We start from the raw sequence: 23,827 nt of genomic DNA on the forward strand, positions 1-23,827 counted from the left end.
AGAAGAAAGAAAAGAAAAGAAAAAAAAATATTAAAGAAACCTCTACCACAGAAGAGCAGAGAGCAAAGATTAAAAGAATCTAAAGAAATTCCTGCCATAGGAGGGCAGAGCACAGAAAAGAAAAGAAAGAAATAACGAAAAGAAAAGAAGATAAGCAGAGATATTGTTTGGCACTAAGAACGAGCTGAGATGATTGTGTACCTACTGAAAACGAGCAGAGATATGGTGGTGAGTCCACCGAAATTTACTTTCCAGAGATACATCGGTCAATCCAGGGGATAGTCGCACTTGTAAGACAGAGGTTGCTTATAGAGGTTATCGATACATACATTGGCTAGAGAGAGCCTCACTTGTAAGACCGAGGTTGCTTACAGAGGTTATGTTTGTATACATCGGCTCAAGAGAGTCGCACCTGTAAGACAGAGGTTGCTTACAGAGGTTATGGCACTGGAAACCAAACTCAGACAAAGGTTGCTGAGTTACATCAGGAGCGGGTCGAAACCGACAGATGAGCTCATTACCTGCATTAGGGATAGACATGCATCATGATTGTTTGAGCATAGCTTCCATGAATTCTGTTTTCTGTGATTGTGTATGTGTTGTGTTTGTGTCTCTTTATGTTCTTTAGTTATTGTATGTATGATCTATGATATATGTTATGTTTATATATAATGTTGGCCTTGTGTATGTTTTACTTAATTCCTTATTATGGCTTGTGTATGTTTAATTAGTTGCCCTCGCAAATTCTTTTATAAAGTAAAAATTTTTCCAAAAATTCAATAGTGCGCTAATACGGTTACAAGCTCAATAATAAATAGTTAAAGTTTCGAATAAGCAAGTTGGTGATACTCGTTTTTCAGATTTTATTGAGGTAAAACATGTCACATTTTGATCTTTTAAATCCTCTAGAGTGAGTCCATACACATTGTTATATCTTTTTGCCTCAAACAAAACTACACTGGATTTTTCACAAATAACTAAGCAGTCCAATTTTCTAAATATAACCAAATATCCAAGATCACATAATTGACTAATGCTTAGTATGTTGTGTTTCAATCCGTTAACAAGAAAAACGTCATTTATGAAAGATGAGAAATTTTGACCTACTATACCTATGGCCACTATCTTTCCTTTACCATTACCACCGAAAGTTACAAACCCTCTATCATACTCGTCTAACTCGATGAAGAATGTAGATTTTCTGGTCATATGCCTAGAGCATCCGCTGTCCAACTACCACATGTTGTCCTTTCTTTTAGATGCTAGGCACACCTACGCAAAAATCTCAAGTAACATTAGGTATCCAAATCTTTTTGGATCCTTGAATGTTAAACCAGCTCCTTTGGCCAAGACCATTATAGTTGCCAACTATTTTGTACACTTTGTCTCCAATCATTTTTTCACATATGAAACATTGAATAGGAAAATGCCCATCCTGATTGCATAAATGACAAAACCTTTTTGGTTGCTGTTTTTTTTTTATTAGTTGGGTTTTGAAACTTTTATGTTACCTGAAGTAGAAGCCATATTTGCAAAAGGTGATATTTCAAAAGTAGTTTTAGATTTTTGATGAAGACCCAATCTAGCCTATTTATAAAGAAGTTTTTGACTAGTCAAGAGTTTATTTAAAATTTCAAAACTTTGAGCAAAGCTGGCCAGATCTTCTTTTAAGCTTTTTACCTTTGTGCAACCTTTCATTTTCTTCAAAACAGTTCAAGTATGCAATCACAGAATGTTGTTTCTCATAGCCCTTAAGTTCTGCCTTTAGCCACTTGTTTTTTTCAACAGATCAATAGCGGTTTCGGATTCTCTTAATTTATCTTTGAGAAAATCATTTTCTTCCTTTAGGATGTCATTTTGAGATTCAAGTTCATGATTTTTATTTAAGAAGCATCTTAGTTTCTTAGTCAGATGATCGATCATAAGATGAAGGTCTTAGTAGAAGGTTCAATGAAAATTACCTCATCAGTTTGACCGGCTATGAGACAGGTTTGAGATTTGTTCTCAGATTCTTCCTCCACGTCTGAATCATTTTCCATATTTTTTCAAGAGGCCATGAGCCCCTTCTTCTTTTCTTTCTTGGTCTTTTCTTCTTTCTCCAGCTTTGGACAGTCAAACTTATAGTGTCCAACCTCTTTGCAGTTGTGGCAGATGATCTTACTTAAGTCCCTTTTTGGTCTTCTTGAACCGCCTTCCTTGCATCTTTCTTTAAAATTCATCATTTCCTGAATTTCTTAGCAAAAAGAACAAACTCCTCATCCGATAAATTATCACTGGATTCATCAACCAGGGACTCAGTGAATGATTTGAGAGTAATTCCTTTCTTCTTTGTGTTATTTTTCAAGTAAGTGGTTTCAAAAGTAAGTAAATTTTCTCTCAAATCATTATATGTCATTTGATCAATGCCACTGCTCTCAGCTATAACTATAGTCTTAGTTTCCCACTCTTTAGTGAGACTTCTCAGAACTTTTCTTACTAACATAGGTTCAAGGTGAGTAATCCCCATAGCATCTAAGCCATTGATGATGACGTTGAATCTTTCAAATATTTCGTCAATAGATTCTCCTTTCTTCATAGAGAACATTTCGTACTCTTTACTCAGCATGTCTATTCTGGTTCTCTTGACTTGGGTAGTCCCTTCATGGGTGATTTGGAGCTTGTCCCAGATTTTCTTTGCTATTTTACATTTTGATACCTTTCGGTATTCCTCGAAACTGATAGCAAAGTTAAGCATATTGATAGCTTTGGCGTGGAGCTTTATCTTTTTTTTATCTTCATCATTCCATTCGGCCTCAGTCTTAGGAATGACTACACCATCTGCTCTTGTTTTGGTTGGAACTTGGGGACCATCCAAGATGATCTTCCAAATGTTGTAATCTACTAATTGAACAAAGATCTTCATTCTCTCCTTCCAATAGCTGTAGTTCTTTCCATTAAAGAACGGAGGTCTGTTGTTGGATTCACCTTCTATCAGAGTGTAGGCCACCATATTGGAACCATTGTTGTTTGCCATCAGGATCTTTTCTCCAAACTGCAAAGCTTGATCTCTTTGAGACCAAGCTCTGATACCAATTGATGGTTATCAGTGGCTAAGAGAAGGGGGGTTGAATCTTAGCCTCCTTTTCTGCTAAATATTACTTTTTGTTTTTTCAAAGAAACTTAGGAGATATTTTTACTTTTGTCTCGTATTGAGTTGAGAGACACTTTCTTTTTGTCTCCTGAGTAACAGAAACAGAAGTAAAGTAGAGAAAAAGGAGTAAAACCCAGATGTATCATGGTTCAACTACTTAGTGCAATGTAGCCTACATCCAGTCTCCATCACAATTATGATAGAACTTCACTAACTCTTTCAACATATTACATACACTAATGTTTTTCCTAGGATCTACCCAATCTTATTTGGGACAAATTCAGATTCTAACCTAATATGAATTTGACTAGGATTCAACCTAACTTTCAACAACCAAGTGCTAACCCAACTTGCAAGAAAATTCTCACAGGATCATGAAACAAAATAGAAAGATGTACAAAAAAAATCTGAGACATCTTATGGCTTTTTACTCACTGCCTTTTACCTCTCATTTGCTTTTTCTTACAAACCTCACCACATTTGCTTTTTTCAATGAGACTCAGACAGATTAAACTAAGAAAAAGAAAATACTAATGAACAACATGAAGGAGAAGAACTCAACAAGTTTAGGAAGTTATGAGAACCGAACTATGTGCTTTGTTCTTACTTTCTTGTTTTCAACCCTTGGTCGTTCACCCTTATTATAGAAGAGTGAAGCTTCCAAGGTTGAAGCTAGTTCAAGGTCCATATTGTCTTCTTCTCCTTCATAGAACTTGCAGCGGCTTCGTCAGTGATGAGAGAGAGATCCAAATCTATTGCATGCAATTTACCCATTCTCTCTCATCCTTTTTTCTTCAATCTTCTTCAATCTTGACCGTAGAGCTTTGCTTTGGCTCCAAATTTGGATTTGGACTGTGGATCTTTTGCTATTCAGATTCGACTTTGATTTCTCCATGGTTGCTTGATTTGTGCTTGAGACTTTGTGGATTTCTTCTTGGTTTCTTGGTGCAGCACAAATGAGGGAAGATGTTTTTTGATGAATTCTGACCGAAGTGTCACTAACTTTTTTGTTGTAGCTCTTTCTTCTTGCTTGGAATTGAAAACAAGCCTTTTGTTCTTCAACCCACCATAGCTTCTGCATTTTTTGTTTCTTTCTTTCTTCCTTGTGAATGACGTGACCGAAGTGAGAGGAGAGAGGAGAGAAGATTTGGCTTTCGGTGGAAGCCAAGAAGGATTAAGTTAAATTGAACTTGGATTTTAAGTTTTTTGGAGTGTGGATGTTGGTGACTTAGGTTGAAGTGTATGGATTCTGAATGTGATCACCAAATGAGTTTGTGTTGGGCCAACACTTCTTGTTTCATTTACTTAGTTCATGTGGGCTTGTATATTTGTTCCATAGGTTCTAATTGATTAATCAATTATTTTTCTGCAGACCAAATCAAATTCATTAAACAAAATTATGTTTGTTCATCACATGAATTAATTTTTCAAACTTAGCATAATTGAATAATAAAAGATTGAATAAGAACGAAATTAAGAGTCCGAAAAGAAAAAAAGAAAATCAAAGCTCTTTAAATTAAAAAAAAAATATATTTCAAACAAGATAATTTCATTTAATATATTGTGTGGGTTGTCCAATTAATAATATATAATGAGTGTTAATTAAATGTTATACCAGCTATTAGGATTGGCTTAAGTAGTAATAATACTTTTGGTGAGATATTTGACTACTTATATGCACGAGATAATAGCAAATTTTGATCTCATAAAATATACTATGAAAAAAAAAAGTATATCTAATGAATGTTAGCGGTTAACTTCACTTAAAAAAAAAAAACTTTTAAAGCTCCACCATTAAAAAATTGATGTACAAACAAGTATTTTAGTGTGTCAATCAACTTGACAAGGAATAAGAATATCGTGTCAAACAAGTACTAACACACCAGCTTTACAAAGTGATCGTGCTTGTTAGATGTAATAATTTAACTGATCTGCGTTGCTTCAGTTGTATTACGATTGAATTTAAAGTTACTCAGGCAGAATCGATAGAATAACCCGAAGAAGAGTCAATTATAGTTTTTCTGTTTTGTTTTGTTCCGTCTCTAAATCTATTACATGTTTGTGTAATGTTACGCTGTATACCATGCAAGTTAGAAACACATAAACACTACTGCTACTTGCTAGTTTACTTCTGTTATGCTTTCTAACGGTGGTTTCCACGCGTTATCACAAAAATCTCGATTACCTTCTTCTTCATCATCATCATCGGTTGCTCCCTGATTTTCACGGTGAACCATAGATAACATCTTATCAACCGAAACCACTCCCTTTTGCATCATATCCCTCAGTTGTTGCTTGCTAATAACTACCTTAATTGTAACCACTTTACTTTCTTGAACATCTTGCACTTCTGGTTCTGCAAATCTCACCTTCTTGCTAGATTTTGGTGTCGAGGGTTGCTGCGGCGGCAGCGGTGGAGGAACTAGGTGGTACAAGCTTCCGCCGAGCAGTTTGGTGTTTGGCTGAAGATGGCGGAGGAGTGAATCAGATACTGCATGGCCGGAGAAATCTACCAGAACTTGCTCAACTTTGATTGGTGCTTTGTATTCAAGTACTTTCCCATCTGTTTTCATGATCTTCACTACGTTTTCTTGAACCACCAAGCAATTCCCCATGCCTTTCTTTCTTTCCAATTTGATTTTGGTTTTGGTGATTTATGATAAGGTATGGTATGGTTGAGTATATATGGCACTTCTGTGAATGTAAGATTAAGAGCTCTGAAGAGTGCAGTATTTAAAGCAAGTGGTTCTGAGAAATACCCTCGTAGGGGTGGAATATTACAAGAGTGCCCTTTGTTTTTGTCTTTTCGGGATGCGAATAATTTTAGAGGAATGGTAGGGAGTAGTAATTTTGGTGTTTTGTAATCATCAATTAGTTATCAATAGTATTTTTAATGATGTGAGATTACATCTAATGGTGGGAGATTACTCACTTTTGTTTTGATGATTAAGTGCGGGTCAGAAAATACAAAAGTTGCTGGCTCTCTAGACTTTTCCATAATTTTAAATGATTACTATATTACTTAAAAGTAGTGTCTACTTTGTTATTAAAAAAAAATAAAAATTAATATTTAATTTAAAATATATAAATAAATAATTTTAAATATTTAAATTTTGTTATAAAAGATAAATTAGACAAAAATTAAATACTAACTCACATACATCGTAGAATTGATTATGAATTTTTTCAAGAATTATGTTATTTTGGAAATTAATTTTTAGTTAGTTAATAGTTTAATTTTGATGCATTGATAATATAAAATATTTTATACAACCGTACAATTACAATCGTTTTCTTAAATAACTATTTATATAGTTAATATAAAAAGTAGTTATTTTACTAATATAAAATTATATATATAATTAGATGCATGTATAAAATGGTTTTACACCGATATTGCATCAAAATTAAATTTTAGTTAATATTAGTTAATTTTAATTTTAAAAATTTTTATTTTGTAAAAAAGTTAAGATCTAAAATTTATAAATTAAAATTTAAGGTAAATATTTTATGATTAAATATAAAATTTGAGACAAATAAATTATTTTAAAAAAATTAACTAATATTGATGATAAAATTGGGTCAAAAAGTGGTAAAATTGTGACCTAATTATTTTGTGATACATTAGTCATTCTTCATCAAAAACGACTTTATTTTCATAAATTTGATGGTTCATGCTCTTCATCTAAAAAATATTGTTTTGAATGACAACAATATGAAAACTTCACAAAGTGAATGATTAATCGGTACTATATCATTTTAATTTTGTTTAGTTAAAAATCCTGTGAATGTTTGAAATTTTTTTTATAAGATACGAAATTAATATTTATTCAACTATGATTCTGATTTAAGTTTTGCGTGGGTCAACCGGGTGAGTTCAAGTCAATGACACAATGGACGGGTCAGGACCCACTACTATCACTACGGAACGGAAAAATACATTCTTTTTGCAACACCCGAATATAATACTCTTTTATGTAATACTGATATAATTAAGTGAGTGTGTTGTCACGGAAAATTTTAGAAGGTTAGATTTAACAGTGTTTGAATAGTTTTTTGGAGTGTTTGAGAATACTCTAGATGGTTCCGGAACGTTCTAGAATGTCCTAGAAGGTCCCGGAATACCCTAGAAGGTTCTAGAAGACTCTGGAAGGTCATAGAGTATTCTAGAAGAGTGTAGATGTATATAGAAGTATAAAGAGTGATATGGAATAATCTAGAAACATTTAGAGAGTTGTGGTAGGATAGATATTTGTAAAGAAGGTTCTGGATGATTAATCTGGACCGTTGATTAGATTTAATCCTAACCATCCATTGAGGAGGTGGATGGCTATAAATAGGGATGAGAGTTAGAGTTTGGGTGTGAATCATTTGTAACCACACTTGAGCAATAAAGTGTTCTTCCACCAAAGCTTCCTTTCTCTTGTGTTCTCTTGTATTCTTAGCTTTCTTGCTAAGTATTGAGGGTTAGGCTGACTTGGTCTTAGCTCAAGAGGTTGAGTAAGTCCGAGTGCCGGCACGGTAGCGTTGGAGTGTGTCCAAGGCCGTGACAATTTGGTATCCGAGCAAGGTTCGAGAGGGAGCACAAGTCGCTTGTGGGAATGGCTTCTAGTATCACCATGGAGCATGTTGAGTCTCAAAGGGGAAGGGATACTATTCTTTCTCAATGGGGAGGCAAGAAGGTCCGTTCTTCAAGTGAGCCTAGAGGTAAGGACTCTAACTTCTTAGAAGAAAGAGTTTCTATGTTGGAAAATGTTCTATCCTCTATGGATGAGCGCTTCCAAAGGATAGAACATGACAAGGAGACCCTCGAGGCTCACGTATTAGGAGAACTAGATGCTTTCAAAGAAAGCATGCTCCAAATTGAAGAGAAGCTTGAGAATTCCTTAAAGCTATTTGAGGAAGTTCGAGTTTGGTTCGAGGAGGCGAAATCTCGACCAACCATTATAAGGGAGACGACAAAGATTGATCTCCCCAAGCCAAAGGAGTTCAAGGGCGTAAGGGACGCTCGCGAGGTGGAGAACTTCCTATGGAAAATGGAGAGGTACTTCGAAGGCCAAGGGGTGGTCGAAGAAGCAATAAAGGTACGCACTGCAGCTCTCTACCTTTCTGATAATGCTACTTTGTGGTGGAGGAGAAAGTGCGTAGATATGAAAAAGGGCACTTGCAACATAGCCAAATGGGAAGATTTCAAAAGGGAATTGAAAAGACAATTCTTCCCTGAGAATGTGGTTTATGAAGCAAGGAAGAAGTTGAGGGAGTTGAAGCACAAGAGTACGATTAGCGACTACGTAAAGGAGTTTACTACTCTCACGCTTCAAATCCCCAACTTAGCATCAGAGGATGCATTGTTCTTCTTCATTGATGGACTCCAACCTTGGGCAAAGCAAGAACTACAAAGAAGGAATGTTAAGGATGTTGATGAGGCCATCGTGGTGACCGAATCACTCACTGAGTATCATAGGGGAGACTCTAAACCTAAGTCTTCCTCCAAGCCTAGTTCTGCTAAAGGTGGGGGAGACAAGGGGAAGAGCTTCTCAACCAAGAAAGAAGGAAAATACTCTTCAAAGAAAGAGTACGAAGAAAAAAAGAAGGCTTTCGTGCCCAAAGGAGGATGCTTCGTGTGCAAGGGACCGCACCAAATGAAGGATTGTCCCAAGCTAGGGACTTTGGCATCTATTGCTGAGGAACGAGAAGTTCAAACTCAAGTAACTGAGTGTGTTGGATCTATCCAACACATAAATGCTGTGAAGACCAAAGAGGCAAGTACTGCAGAAAAGAAAGGCTTGATGTATGTCAAAGCCTTTGTCAATGAAAAACTTGTCATGGCTATGATCGACACTGGTGCTACACACAACTTCATCACGCCTGATGAAGCAAGGAGGCTTGGGTTGAAGATCACCGAAAAGAATGGTTGGTTCAAACCCGTGAATACCAAGGGTGAACCCCTTAAGGGAGTAGCAAAAGGGGTTGAGATGACTCTTGGTTCTTGGAAGGGCCTTGTGGATTTCTCAGTAGCACCCATGGACGATTTTAAAATAGTCATCGGGCTCGATTTACAAAGGAAGGCAAATATAATACCTATGCCATACTACGACGTAGTATGCGTCATGGAGAAAGGGTCTCCGTGCATGGTCCCTACAGTCTCTAAAGTTGGAGGACCACCGATACTCTCCGCTATGCAACTCAAGAAAGGGTTCAAGAAGGGAGAGATTACATATTTGGCTTTACTACAAGAGGAGTCAACAGCCAAAGGAGAAGATGCTCCCCCTAAAATCAAGGAAGTCCTTGAAGAAAATAAGGATGTGATACCTCTCGAGTTGCCAAAGCAGTTACCACCTAGAAGAAAGATGGATGACAACATTGAATTGGAATTAGGAGCGAAACCGCCTATCTCAAAACCATACAGGATGTCGGCCATTTCTATGGTTGAAGGAGATATTGTGCATACCATCAAGGAAGGGTTGCATCACGACCCACTAGCCAAGAAGTTGGTGGAGTTGGCTAGAGAAGGTAAGACCAAAAGATTTTGGTTAGAAAACGACCTTCTCTACACAAAAGGGAGAAGACTATACGTTCCTAAATGGGACAATCTGAGAAGGAAGTTGGTAAGAGAATGCCACGACACCAAGTGGGCTGGTCACCAAGGTCAGCGAAGGACCTTAGCACTCATTGAATCTTCTTATTATTGGCCTCAAATGAGAGCTGAAGTGGAGAGCTATGTGAAGACTTGTCTTGTGTGCCAACAAGATAAGATTGAAAACAAGACACCAAGTGGGTTGTTGGAACCTCTGCCTCCATCAGAGCGACCGTGGGAAAGTGTCTCTCTAGATTTCATCTCTGCCTTACCGAAGTCCGAGGGGTTTGGATCTATTCTCGTGGTAGTGGATCGATTTTCGAAGTATGCTACCTTTATACCTGCCCCTACTGACTGCACTGCAGAGGAAGCAGCACGACTATTCTTCAAGAATGTGGTGAAGTACTGGGGATTGCCTAAGAGCATCATTAGTGATCAAGATCCACGCTTCACAGGACGACTATGGACAGAGCTGTTCAAACTCCTTGGGTCGGAGCTTCATTTCTCAACAAGCTTCCATCCTCAAACCGATGGGCAGACTGAGAGAGTGAATGCCTTACTTGAGTGTTACTTAAGGCATTTTGTGAGCGCTAATCAGAAGGATTGGACAAAACTCCTCGACATTGCTCAGTTCTCATACAATTTGCAAAGGAGTGAGTCTACAGGGAAGAGTCCGTTCGAGATTGTGACTGGACAACAGCCGCTTACACCTCACTCTCTTTCTTCCTCTTACTTAGGGAAGAGCCCTGAAGCTTATCATATGATTAAGTCATGGGAAGAACAAGCAGATGCCACTCGTTCTTACCTCGACAAAGCTGCCAAGAGGATGAAGAAATGGTCAGATAAGAAGAGGAGGCATGCAAGCTATCAAGTGGGAGACAAGGTAATGATCAAACTTCTTCCACAACAATTCAAAGCCTTTCGCAAGGTTCATAAGGGTTTAATCCGCAAATACGAAGGACCATTTGAGATCATTGGACGTGTTGGGGAGGTTGCTTATAAAGTACAACTCCCTCCCTCTATGAAGATCCACTCGGTCTTCCATGTGAGTATGCTTAAACCATATCATGCGGACCAAGACGAACCGAGTAGAGGTAACTCGAGTCGTGCTCCGCCTGTGGTGATTAGATCTTTTGACAAAGAAATCGAAGAGATCCTAGCTAATCGCGTCGTGCGACAAAGAGGAGTACCACCAAGTATCCAATACTTGATCAAGTGGAAAGGGCTCCCGATAACTGAAGCTAGCTGGGAAACTCGCGAAGATCTGTGGCAATTTCAAGAACACCTAGAGCGCTATCATGAACAGAACGCGACGAGGACGTCTGCGCATTAGGTGGGGGAGAATGTCACGGAAAATTTTAGAAGGTTAGATTTAACAGTGTTTGAATAGTTTTCTGGAGTGTTTGAGAATACTCTAGATGGTTCCGGAACGTTCTAGAATGTCCTAGAAGGTCCCGGAATACCCTAGAAGGTTCTAGAAGACTCTGGAAGGTCATAGAGTATTCTAGAAGAGTGTAGATGTATATAGAAGTATAAAGAGTGATATGGAATAATCTAGAAACATTTAGAGAGTTGTGGTAGGATAGATATTTGTAAAGAAGGTTCTGGATGATTAATCTGGACCGTTGATTAGATTTAATCCTAACCATCCATTGAGGAGGTGGATGGCTATAAATAGGGATGAGAGTTAGAGTTTGGGTGTGAATCATTTGTAACCACACTTGAGCAATAAAGTGTTCTTCCACCAAAGCTTCCTTTCTCTTGTGTTCTCTTGTATTCTTAGCTTTCTTGCTAAGTATTGAGGGTTAGGCTGACTTGGTCTTAGCTCAAGAGATTGAGTAAGTCCGAGTGCCGGCACGGTAGCGTTGGAGTGTGTCCAAGGCCGTGACAGTGTGTTATCTCTAACTTCTTTTGGCTTACGATGCTTCTTATTTGGTCATTTATACGTTAATTAACAAACGTTCAAAATCAAGAATTAATTACGATATTATTTACCATGAGTGATGTTACATGTACAGATATTTTTATAATCAAATCAAATTAAATTAATACAAATTTAATTAAAAAAAAATGTATATAGATAGCCACTTTTTTTATTTCGTACTTTTTGCAGCATACAAAATTTTAAAATATATCATAAAAAATTTTATACATAACACAAATTTATTGATTTAACACATAAATTTTTGTTGCGAATATATTTTATTAGTTGGGAGAGTCAATATTTTAGGTACGTAGTCCTCTAAAAATTTGTGCTGCACATTAAAATTTTTTTGTTATGTACAAAAATTTTTGTGCTATATACCGAAATTTATGTGTTATGCGTATTTTATTAGTACAATATACAAATTTTTGTACATAGTACACAAATTTTTATTACGAATGTATTTTGTTAGTTGGATGAGTCAATATTCTGAATAGGAAAAGTCTAGGGGACCAGCAACTTTTGTGGTTTTTGGCCATCACTTAACCATCAAAACAAAAGTGAGTGATCTCCCACCATTAGATGTAATCTCACACCATTAAAAATACTATTGATGACCAATTGATGGTTACAAAACACTAAAATTGCTGGCCCCTAACATTCCTCATAATATGTAGTACTTCAAAAATTTATGTGATGCACATCAAAACTTTTGTGTTATACACCAAAATTTTTATGTTGTACACTAAACTTTACGTGCTATGCGTCCAAAAAGAAGAAGATGAAGATGACGAGGATGACAATGACGATGATGATAATAAAAGAGGACGAGGAGGAGAGAAAAAAGAGAAAAAATCAACAACAATAACAACATCATCATCATTAACAACAACAACAAGATAGTGGTGGTGGCAGCGACCACGCGATAACGACGTTAAAGAAAGAAGCGTGCAAAAGAAGAAGATGATGACGAGAAGAAGTGTCTACCTGCCTGTGTATGAAAAAGAAGAAGCACGCGAAAACCTAGTTAAAAATTTGATTTAAAAAATGCTTAAACGTCTAGTATTTTTCTTTCGAAAAAGCTCTACAACAAAGCAAAATCTCTAATCAATTCTAATTAAGTATTGTATCACACAATTAGTTAATGATTCATCAAAATTAAAAATTTATATGCCACAATTAAAAAATTTTGGTGCTCTCATCATCGACGTCGTCGTCGTCGTCGTCGTCGTCATCATCATTTTTTTTACTCCTCCTCCTCCTCCTAGTACTTCAAAAATTTATGTGATGCATATCAAAATTTTTGTGCTATACACTAAAATTTTTATGTTGTACACTAAAATTTATGTGCTATGTGTCCAAAAAGAAGATGAAGATGACGAGAATGACGATGATGATAATAAAAGAGAATGAGGAGGAGAGAAAAAAGAGAAAAAATTAAACAACAATAATAACAACATCATCATCATTAACAACAACAAGACAGTGGTGCATGGCGGCAGCGACCACGCGATAACGACGTTAAAGAAAGAAGCGTGTAAAAGAAGAAGATGATGACGAGAAGAAGTGTCTACCTGTCTGTGTACGAAAAAGAAGAAGCACGTAAAAATCTAGTTAAAAAATTGATTTAAAAAATGCTTGAATCTAGTATTTTTCTTTCGAAAAAGCTCTACAACAAAGCAAAATCTCTAATCAATTCTAATTAAGTATTGTATCACACAATTAGTTAATGATTCATCAAAATTAAAAATTTCTATGCCACAATTAAAAAATTTTGGTGCTCTCATCATCGACGTTCTCATCATCATTATCATCATCATCTTTTTTCATCATCATCATCATCATCATCATCATCATCATCATCATCATCATCATCATCATCATCATCATCATCATCATCATCATCATCATCATCATCATCATCATTTTTTCTTCTTCTTTTTGTTTCATCCTCTTAACAAAAATTTGTCACGGTTAAGAAATTTCATTGTCAAAATTGAAAAATTTATGTATCACGATTAAAATCTTCTTATAATTCTTGTTTCACCATTTTAATAAAAACTTATATCATGATTAAGAGATTTCGGTGTCAAAATTAAAAAATTTACATATCGCGGTTAAAAATTTCCAGTACTATTTTTTGATAACTTTTGTTTAAAAATTTTGGTACTATTTTTTTTATAAAAATTGTATAATTCAAAACTTCTCTTATTTTTCATTCTCACAATTTTTATTTCACTATTTTAACAAGAATCTGTGTTACGATTAAAAAATTTTAATGTCAAAATTAAAAAATTTTTGTGTCGCGATCAAAAATTTTAATACTATTTTTTAATAAATTTTTCATAATTTAAAATTCTCTCCTCTTCCTCCTCTTTTTTATTTTTTTCTTGTTCATCTTCTCCTTTTTTTTAAAAGGAAGAAAATTAAATAAAAAAATACATGCTGCAAAACTATTAAAAAAAGGAGAAAAAATAAAAAACACAGTAATAAAAACAATAAAAATAAAACACGCAAAAAAAAACATTAACACTAAAGAGCGTTGAATGTGCGTTAGTGAAAAGTTAAAATGTATCTCATATATTTTCTTTTTTTTTTTTTTACCAAAGATAGGAGACTCGAATCCGCAACCTCTTAATTGAGTATGGGGAGACTATGCTATTTGAGCTATTACTCATTGACAAATTTAAAAAGATAAAAAACTCGAACCCGCAACCTCTTAATTGAGTATGGAAAGTCTATGCCATTTGAGCTATTACTCATTGGCGTATCTCATATATTTTCACTTATAAAACTGATTTTTATTAAATTTAGATCAATTTAATTAAATTTAATCGTAAATAGTGAGACTGTTCTCTAAATATAAATTCTCAATTGAGTTCTTGTTATATATATATAGAATTTTTTTATGAAAGAAGAGGGTGGGACCCATTAAAGACAAACCACTTGTGCACTTTGGATTTTGTTGTGGTTGACTAAATCATGTGCAGCATTGACTGTGTGTTCTATGATGTTGCCATCAAAATCTATACTTGATTACGGTCGGCAACAAGTTGGAACTCGCATGTTTTAAAATTTTCCTTCTCTTTCTTTTGGTATATCATATGAGTTTTCGTATAACTTTCTATAAGCGTGTTTTTGTTTAATAAGAGCATTGCATCAATCATAACGGATGAACAAACGTAGTTGCTTATGTCACAACTGGCAAACATTATTGTAATCTCATGTACAGTTTCATAACACTTCTTTTAGTTTCATTATTCAATTGCAAGAAGCATATATTGCTTACTGGTATTTCAGTAGTTGTTAAAGCAAGCCAGGTGCATTTCAAAAGGTGCCGTAGGATTAATCTGATATGTACCACTAACTTATCTTTCATCGACATTAATATTAGCATTAATTAATATTAAAGTAACAAAGTTTGATTTTACTTTGCATTAACCACAGTTGGCAACTTGATATAGATAGTAAAGTTTTACAGCACATTAAAAAAAAAAAGCCCATATTTAAGCTTTTCTTTTTAAGATTTTCTATGATAAGTGTCTATTGTAAATAACTTTATAAATGCTTATTAAATTTAGAGACATAAAATTCGGTTGTTTGTGTTTTTAGGATAAAATAAATACTTTTTAAAAAAAAAAAAACACTTTTTTAATTTTTGAGTTATTTGTTTGGGTTTCTTTAAAAACAGAAACAAAAAATAAATAGTTTTCTTGCATTTTTGAGAAGTAGATAGAGACATAGAATCCGTTGAAGAGAGAAAAAATCTGCAAAAATGATTAAGATTATAAATTTATCTCCATAGTTTTTTAGAAAGGCAAATATATATTCATATAGAAATATAAAATCCTAACCACTAGATAAATCATTATGAAAATTTTCTATTACACTGTTCTAAGAATGAGATTAAATTATATTGTGGTTATTATTTAATTAATAGGTGTAAAAATATATTTTATTTCAAAAGAAAATTTACACCACTATTTATATTACACCCACATATATGTGTGTATATATATCTAAAATATGTGTTAGAGATGTTGCATATTATTATTAAATTAAAATATTTTTAAATAAACTATCATTTAAATTTAAATTAAAATTTATCTAATTATTTTATTTTATACCAATAAGTAAATATATAGTAAAAACAATTAAAAAATAATGCTACACTACTAATAAAATTTATCATTTTGGTCAACAATCTATATATCCTAAATATTAAATAATTTTAAATTCTAAATATTAAATTCTAACTCCTAGTCAATGAGTTATAACTTAAATAGCATAGTCTCCTCATACTCACTTAAGAGGTCGCGAATTTAAGTCTCTATATCTTTAGTAAAAAAAAAATTCTAACTCCTAATATATAATATAAAAATAAGGTATTAGTTAAAAGCATTGATTAATATTGATAAACAAATATTAACCTCTTAACATTTCTCAAACAATGATATATTTTAATTTTTCAAAGAATAGTTTTTTTCTTAATGCATCACCATATATAATTGTAATTTTATATAAAAAATACTTATATATTTTTCCTTATATCTAACTAGTTAACTACTTCTGACTCCAATACTTTTATAAAAATATCTAAATGCAGAATATTTTTCATTTTTATTTACTAAAAAAGCATTTCTCTCAAAAAAAAAAAAAAGCTAAAGGAATCCATATTATTTTAAACTCGTCGGATTGATTGATACTAAAAGTTTAAAACTAAATTTAACTGTCTAAATTTTTCTATAAATAGAAAAATTTACTTGTAACTCTGTCTAATTATCAATCATGGTATTAATAATGAAAGTGAAATTGAATTGAATATCAGTAATAAGTGGTCAATAGTTGCCCCTTTAATTTGTATAAAACAGAAGAAATTAAATTAGAACTCTAAAAATTAAAGAAAGAGATTCAAAATGAAAGACAATACTCTTTCTCTATCTCCTTTTGTAGACAAAGATACTTTCTAGTTTTTAATTCGTATATGGAAACAAGTGAAGGGAACTAGTAGGAATTTAGGACAATCTCGTGGGATTGAAACATATAATATATAATAGCGTACGTCGTTGTCACTCCCTATCTATCCCGTCCTTTAATTTAATTTGATGAAGATCATGATCATCAGTTTGGCCTTGTGTCATTCTTGGCTATGCAAGTGGTGGTCCAATGGAGAAAATCTAGTACCAGATTGGTCACTGCCATGCCTTTAACAACAAGCACTCGTAAAATAATTGACAATTTTGCCACCCTTCACACCTTCATGTTAATTAATTTTGATGGCTAAGTAGCAAATTCAGGAGCAGAAATAATGTTCAAAGAACCTGGACTGAAAGTCTAAAGCTTCTTTGTTTTTGGTTGGGGGACGGTAAAATTAATATAACGATAAAAAATTTATATACCAACAAAAGGCGTTAACATTTATATCGAGATAATGTTCAGTTTAGTTTTCTAAAATTCTCACCACTCGTTAAAAATAGTTTCTAGCCTTTGAAAAAGATTCGTCTTCTCTTAATTAGTTAATTGAAGAGATTAATTAAAATGAATTTAATTGATCAATTTAAAATATTTATTTAATCATATAAAGTCTTAGTCATATTATTTTATTGTTAGTAATATTTATATCAGTATTTTATTAAAGACAATTAAATTAATGATGAACAGAAATTCAGGTTTATAAATTTATTGACCAATTTAGTTATTTTTAAAATTAAAAACTATTTTAATGAATGTTAAAAAGTTTAAGAATCAAAACTCGAGATTATTTTTATCTATATTTATATTTCAATCTGATACTTATAATTAATTTATGAACCCTCTATATAAGTTTTAGGTATTAAGACACTTTTAACAAATTTAATTATATTAAAATTATTAGTATCATTTAATAAGATAGCGGATGATATCTTTATAAAAAAAAATAAATAAAAAGAAAGTGGTAAATTAACGGAGGCTAATTGGAAGTGTGGTTGCAGAAAAGAAGGGCTTAGTGGTGGCTGATGTTGTCAACACGCATGCATGTGGTTGGAGTGTTTGGAATAATAATGAAACTTCTCGCAGGTTATTGCTTCATAGTGGAGGTAGAAAAATAGGACTATTTAGTAAGAAAATTCTATGGAATAAATATTACATAAACAGAACCAAGAAAAAAAAACAGGCCATGATGCCTTTCTTATTACCAGATACTATGTGACATATTTAGTGGGGCTTATCCTCCATATCCATGAATATTCATCTCTAATCATAGAAATGAACCACCCTAGTTCGAGATATACTTGAGGATATCTGCATGACTTATCAGAATAACATTATTTTAGAGCAACAAAAGTTTAATTTTGTAACAATATCATATATAGCTTATAATTTATATTTAATTTTTATAACTGATATAAGAAATAATTTTTTTTTAAGAATTAACACTACAAAAAGTCAAAAACTCACTCAAAACTGTTGAATTTATTGTCAGATAAATTTTGTAGAAAAAATTTTGACAAAAAATATTTATTATTGAATTTTAGAGACCAATACTTCATTTGTTGCTATCAGATTAATCTGACAGTAATTAAAAAAAAAAAGACAAATTTATTTTGTTATTACTATCAAATTTAATTATCGTTGAGCATATTTGTAGATAAATTCAATGATAATAAACATATTTCTAGTAATTCTTTTCATATGATTATATATCTATTCTTTGCTAATGTCACATGCTTACAATGAAAATAATTAGCCACTTGTTAATTAGTTGTATAGATTGCGTATTTAAATATAAAATAATATATATAATAATTAATTTAATAAATGATTTTTAATAAAATCTTTTTAATTTTTTTTTTGTACTTTTTCAAAATGTAAAAAATAGAAATGGATAAAATTGAAACAAACCTTTTAAAACAGGAGGGAATCTTTATTTATTTATTTTATTTCAGAAAAAGGTATAGTAAGAACCCAAAAATAGTGACCATATCTTCCTATACACTAAGTAAAATAAAATAAAAAGAAAAAAAATAAGAAGGGAAAAAAAAAGAAAGAAATTAAAGAATCTATATATATGTGGCGTGATAGTTCTCTCTCTCTCTCTCTCTTTATATATATATATATATATATATATATATATATATATATATATATATATATATATATATAAAGATTAAAATGATATTTAAACTTTGATATATAAAGTAGAAATTAAAAAAGAAATTTAAGAAAAAAATTAAATAACTCAGATGCTTATGTATTTACGTACTACCTTATTGAGACATCCAAAAAAATATGTTACCTTATTAGTTTTATATTTATTTATAGAAAAATGAGCTAGAATTTAAATAGTATAATTTTTCTTTTTTTAAATAAAAATTTTGAATTTGAATCGCACTTCTAATTTTAAAAGAAAAAGATTTATTACAACTAGCATGGTTGATAATTATTTTTAGTGACTTCATTCTCTTATTTCATTCATATTAATATGCTGTTAATCATATACGTACACTTCACATGTGAAAATTTTTAAGAATAATGAGATTCCAGTTGAAGAGTGTACTTTTAATTGTCCAATTAACCTCTCACTGAATTGACTATGCTAGTCTGAAATTTGAATAAATTCTGCTTTCATATACTTGAAATTAAATAAATATGATCATGCTTATAATAAGTGGGAAACGTTCATGATTCCGTGTTGGGATCCACAAAAAGATCTTTTGGTTTTCAACATGGGTGTAAAGTGAAAGAGCCTTTGATTAAAAGCAAAACAAAGATATTTATGTTTGTGATGGAAATATCCTTCATCAGAATCAACTATGAAAATGGAATGAATTCACCTGGCAAATAAACACTGGCCTCAGCTATGGATAATCCACTCGGCAATTTATTTAAATGCCACACAACATCATCATGCATGCTCATGCATGATATTTTGGATATATATATATATATATATATATATATATATATATATATATATATATATATATATTGAGACCAATGCAATTCAAGATATATGAAATATATATGATGAATCATTAAGAAAGTAGATATTTTGGATGGCAAACAAATCATTATCTGGCAGATATTTCCGAAGGTACTCATCATTCATCGAGCTTAAGTTATGTACTTGTTTTTTTAAGTACACAAATTCAAATACAAAATGTAGAAAAGAAAAGTGTTATTTTTTATCAAAGGCAACACTTTATTATGGTAAAACGTAATATTTTGGGTAAAACATTAAAATAAGTTAAGGAGAAGAAATTTTTATGTAAATCCGTCAAATCAAAATCTGGTTTATGAATCAACCAATGCATGTTTATATGTAGTTCGTGAAAGGATATTAGAAACTTGTGAAGTAATCTTGAGAAGAAGAGATAACTAAGAGAGATATTGAGAGTTTGAAGAAGAGAATGAGTGAGACTGAAACTGAATTAGAGTGGAAAGCATGTGATTCTGTTATGTTCAATCAGTGCAAGCTACAATTGCAGGTTATATAGACTAACTAAGTTAGTTGTAGAGCAACTACTTTTGCCACCTCATACAGAACAGAAAGGGGGAACTAACTGACTCAGAGGGAGGGAATGTAACTGCATCTAACAGCCTAGCTTAGCATATTTTCACACGTGCTTAGTGCTTAGCTTACACACACATATACTTCTCTATATGACCCTTACATTTATCTTCTCTGCATACTCTATCATGACCTGCCATTTTGAATTTGCCGAATTTTCCACCTTTTGCACTTTAAGCTTGTCTCGAAGCTGAATGAACACTGCAGAGGGGAGAGCTTTGGTGAGGGTGTCTGCTACTTGGACTGAACTCGGAGCATGACATACTTGAACCACTTTACTTGTGACATGGTCTCTTACAAAGTGTAGGTCTATTTCGAAGTGTTTTGTTTTTGAATGTAAAATTGGATTTGCTGCTAGGAGTACAACACTCTGATTATCACAGTATGCCATAGGTGCTTCTGGAATTGACCACTTTAGCTCTCCTATTAGACCTTTTATCCATATTAGTTCTGCCACAAGGTATGCCAGTGCTCTGTACTCAGCCTCAGTGCTTGACCTAGCTACCACTTCTTGCTTCTTTGACTACCAAGATACTAAATTCCTTCCCATGAAGACACAGAAACCACCAACTGACTTTCTGTCATTTGGATCACCAGCCCAGTCTGAGTCATAATAAGCTGTGATCTTTAGGGATGGATCCTTATGAATTTTAAGGCCATATGCAGCTGTACCTTGCACATACCGCAGTACTCTTTTAACTAGTTTCCAGTGTGCCTCTAGAGGAGATTGCATAAACTGTGCAACCTTGTTTACACTATAGGCCAGGTCCGGCCTTGTTACAGTGAGATATTGCAAGCTTCCCACTATAGAACAATAGAGTTGAGGGTTGTCAAACACAGCACCTCCAGTGGCCTGAATCTTAAGAGTTGAAGGTAGTGGTGTTGCACATGGCTTGCAGTCATTCATGCTAGCTTTTGCAAGCAGGTCCTGCACATATTTACCTTGAGACATCATCAGGCCTCCATCCTCAGTCCTGGTCACTTGGATGCCTAGGAAGTAGTGCAGCTCTCCCATGTCCTTTAAAGCAAAGGCTGAGTTGAGTCTTTGAGTAATTGCAGTGAGAATTGTTGGACAGTTTCCAGTTACAATTATGTCATCAACATAGATGAGGACATAGGTGAGTGACGTTTCTGATTGTTGGACAAACACTGAGACATCTGACTTTGTTGGCGAGAAGCCAAGATTTAGAAGAGCTGAGGATAGCTTATGATGGGTAATAAGGTGGGGGCTGAGTTGGTGAGCTTTGGTTGTTGAAGGCAGATTGGGAGTCTTTGAAGGAAAATTTTTCTTCATCAAAGACTACATTGCGGCTGATGACTACCTTTCCTGAACTTGTCAAGCACTTATATCCCTTATGAGAGGTGGCATATCCAATGAATACACATTCTGAAGACCTGAATTGTAACTTGTTTTTATTGAATGGCCTTAGGTGTGAAAAACATGAACAGCCAAACACCTTTAGATCCTCATAATTTGGTTGTCTTGCAAACAGTTTTTCAGTTGGTGAGACTCCATCTAGCACTGGTGTAGGAAGGACATTGATGATCTTCACTGCTGTTGTGAAAGCGTCACTCCAGAATCTGATGGGTAAGGAGGCTGCAGCAAGCATTGTAAGGCCCATCTCCACAACATGCCTATGCTTCCTTTTAGCTGTGCCATTCTGCTGATGTATGTGGGGACAAGAAAATCTGTGTATAATTCCTTGTTCATGCAGTAACTTAGGGAGACTCACATATTCTGTAGCATTATCACTTTGAATACACTTTAGTTTGGCATTTAATTGTAACTCAGCCATATGTTGAAAATGCAAGAAAACTGATTTTAATTGAGCTCTATTTCTTATGAGATATAACCATGTGAATTGAGAAAATGCATCAATAAAGTTCACAAAGTAATGATTTCCATTAGAATCAGGTAGGGGAGCTGGCCCCCAGATATCAGAATATACAAGTTCTAGTGGAGCATTATACACAGTTGTAGCTTTAGGAAAGGGTAAAGTATGTGATTTGCCAATGCAGCAGGAACTGCATATTGACTTATTTGGCGAAAATGGGAGATTACACAGCTTTAGAATTTTAGACACTACTGCTTCTGAAGCATGCCCAAGTCTAACATGCCAAAGTGTGTATTTATTTGTTGCTGCCTCCAGGGAACCAGTGAAGGCAGAAGGTGGGTTAACTGAGTGAAAGTTCAATAGCCTATACATTCTTCTGACAACATCTCCTTGAAGAATGACCTCATTTGTGGCCTGAGATTTAACAAAGCAACCATGTGAGTGGAATTCAAAAAACATCTTATTATCACAGCAAAATTGGTAAACACTAAGTAGGTTTTTAGTTATATCTGGAACCAATAACAGTTTTTGCATTATTAAATTCTTAGAGCTCAAATCAGTTTTGAAGAGGGTCTTTCCAACACAATTAATAGCCAAACCTGTACCATTTCTAACTACCACTTGTTCCGTGCCTGCATAATTTTCTTTTTCAGCCATGATTTCTGGATTTGCAGTCATGTGGTGTGTAGCTCCAGAGTCTGGATACCAAACTGAATCATGAATGGTTGCAGGATTAGCCAACACACTGCTGAAGTTGGCTTTTGGTTGCTCATCCTGCTGCTGTCTTTGTGCATAATCATCTCTGTGATGAGGTTGTGTGTAAGGCTCATTATCATCATCATATCTGTACCAGCAAAGCCGTGCTGTGTGTCCATATTTGTTGCATAACTGGCATTGAGGCCTTTCTTGCATTCTTTCATAATTTTGGTACTGAGTTCTGCCAAAACCTTCATAATTCTGAGTTCCTGACCTGTTAAATTGAGGCTGTTGTCCCCTTTCTTGATGTGAAGACTGAGTTCTGCCATAGCCTTGTTGACTTCTTGGATTTCTAGAGTTCTGAAACCTGCTCTGCCACGAAAGCTTCTTCTGTATCCTCCTCTTGGTGCAAGATTGGCTTGATACATATCCTGATCAAATTTATTTGTGTGGCTGGACTGAGCAACATCTGCTTGCAATAGGTGATCAAATTCTGGCTTTCTGAACCTCTCTAACATGCTTTCATGTGCAAAAAGCACTATTTCTAACTCACCAACTGTAATTCCTTGGGATCTTGTCAGAATGGAAGTCAGGATAGGTGCATAATCTTCAGTTAAGCCATGGAGAGTTGCATTTACATGTTCACTTTCAGTTACAAGTTCTCCCACTGATGTTAATGCATCAATTGTGCTTTTGATCTTTAAAACATAATCATTCACTGAAGCACCTATTCTTGTACTGCTAAACTGATTTCTCAATTGTATTACTCTAGCCTTGATTTGTGACGAAAAATGACTTTCTAACCTGTTCCAAATCTGAAACGTGTATGTACACCCAACCATTCGAGTTGTGTATGGTGTGGTCATGGAAGATAGCAACCAGGATTTCAAGAGAGCATCCTGTTTTTTCCATTTCTGGTATCCTGGATTGAGTTCTCCATTGTCAAATAGCTGTCGTAGAATCCTGGCTCCTGTAATGTGATCAAGGAGGTCGTTGCCTTCAATCATTGCCTCAACCTGATCCTTCCACTGCAGAAAATTGTTGTTGTCAAGCTTCATATAGATCGGTGTCACTGGAACACTCGCCGTTTGAGCTGAGTGTGCTGGTGCAGAAT

General features: G+C 34.0%; 2 protein-coding genes across 2 annotated transcripts; both read right to left on the bottom strand.

Moving 5' to 3' along the window:
• Positions 1-2,045: 2,045 nt before the first annotated feature.
• Positions 2,046-3,013, bottom strand: LOC148561929 (uncharacterized). The gene is made up of 2 exons (XM_088490805.1): positions 2,561-3,013; positions 2,046-2,186 (listed from the first exon to the last, which is right to left on the bottom strand). The coding sequence occupies exons 1-2, from the start codon at positions 3,011-3,013 to the stop codon at positions 2,046-2,048; spliced, it is 594 nt and encodes a 197-aa protein (XP_088346931.1).
• A 2,108-nt stretch (positions 3,014-5,121) lies between these two features.
• Positions 5,122-5,830, bottom strand: LOC107604640 (uncharacterized). Its single transcript, XM_016306271.3, has one exon. It carries the CDS (start codon positions 5,743-5,745, stop codon positions 5,251-5,253), a length of 495 nt encoding a protein of 164 aa, XP_016161757.1. The 5' UTR covers positions 5,746-5,830; the 3' UTR covers positions 5,122-5,250.
• Positions 5,831-23,827: the final 17,997 nt, after the last annotated feature.

This window comes from Arachis ipaensis, chromosome B6 (genome assembly GCF_059453495.1).
Source record: "Arachis ipaensis isolate K30076 ecotype BB chromosome B6, ASM5945349v1, whole genome shotgun sequence".
NCBI classification, from domain to species: domain Eukaryota; kingdom Viridiplantae; phylum Streptophyta; class Magnoliopsida; order Fabales; family Fabaceae; genus Arachis; species Arachis ipaensis.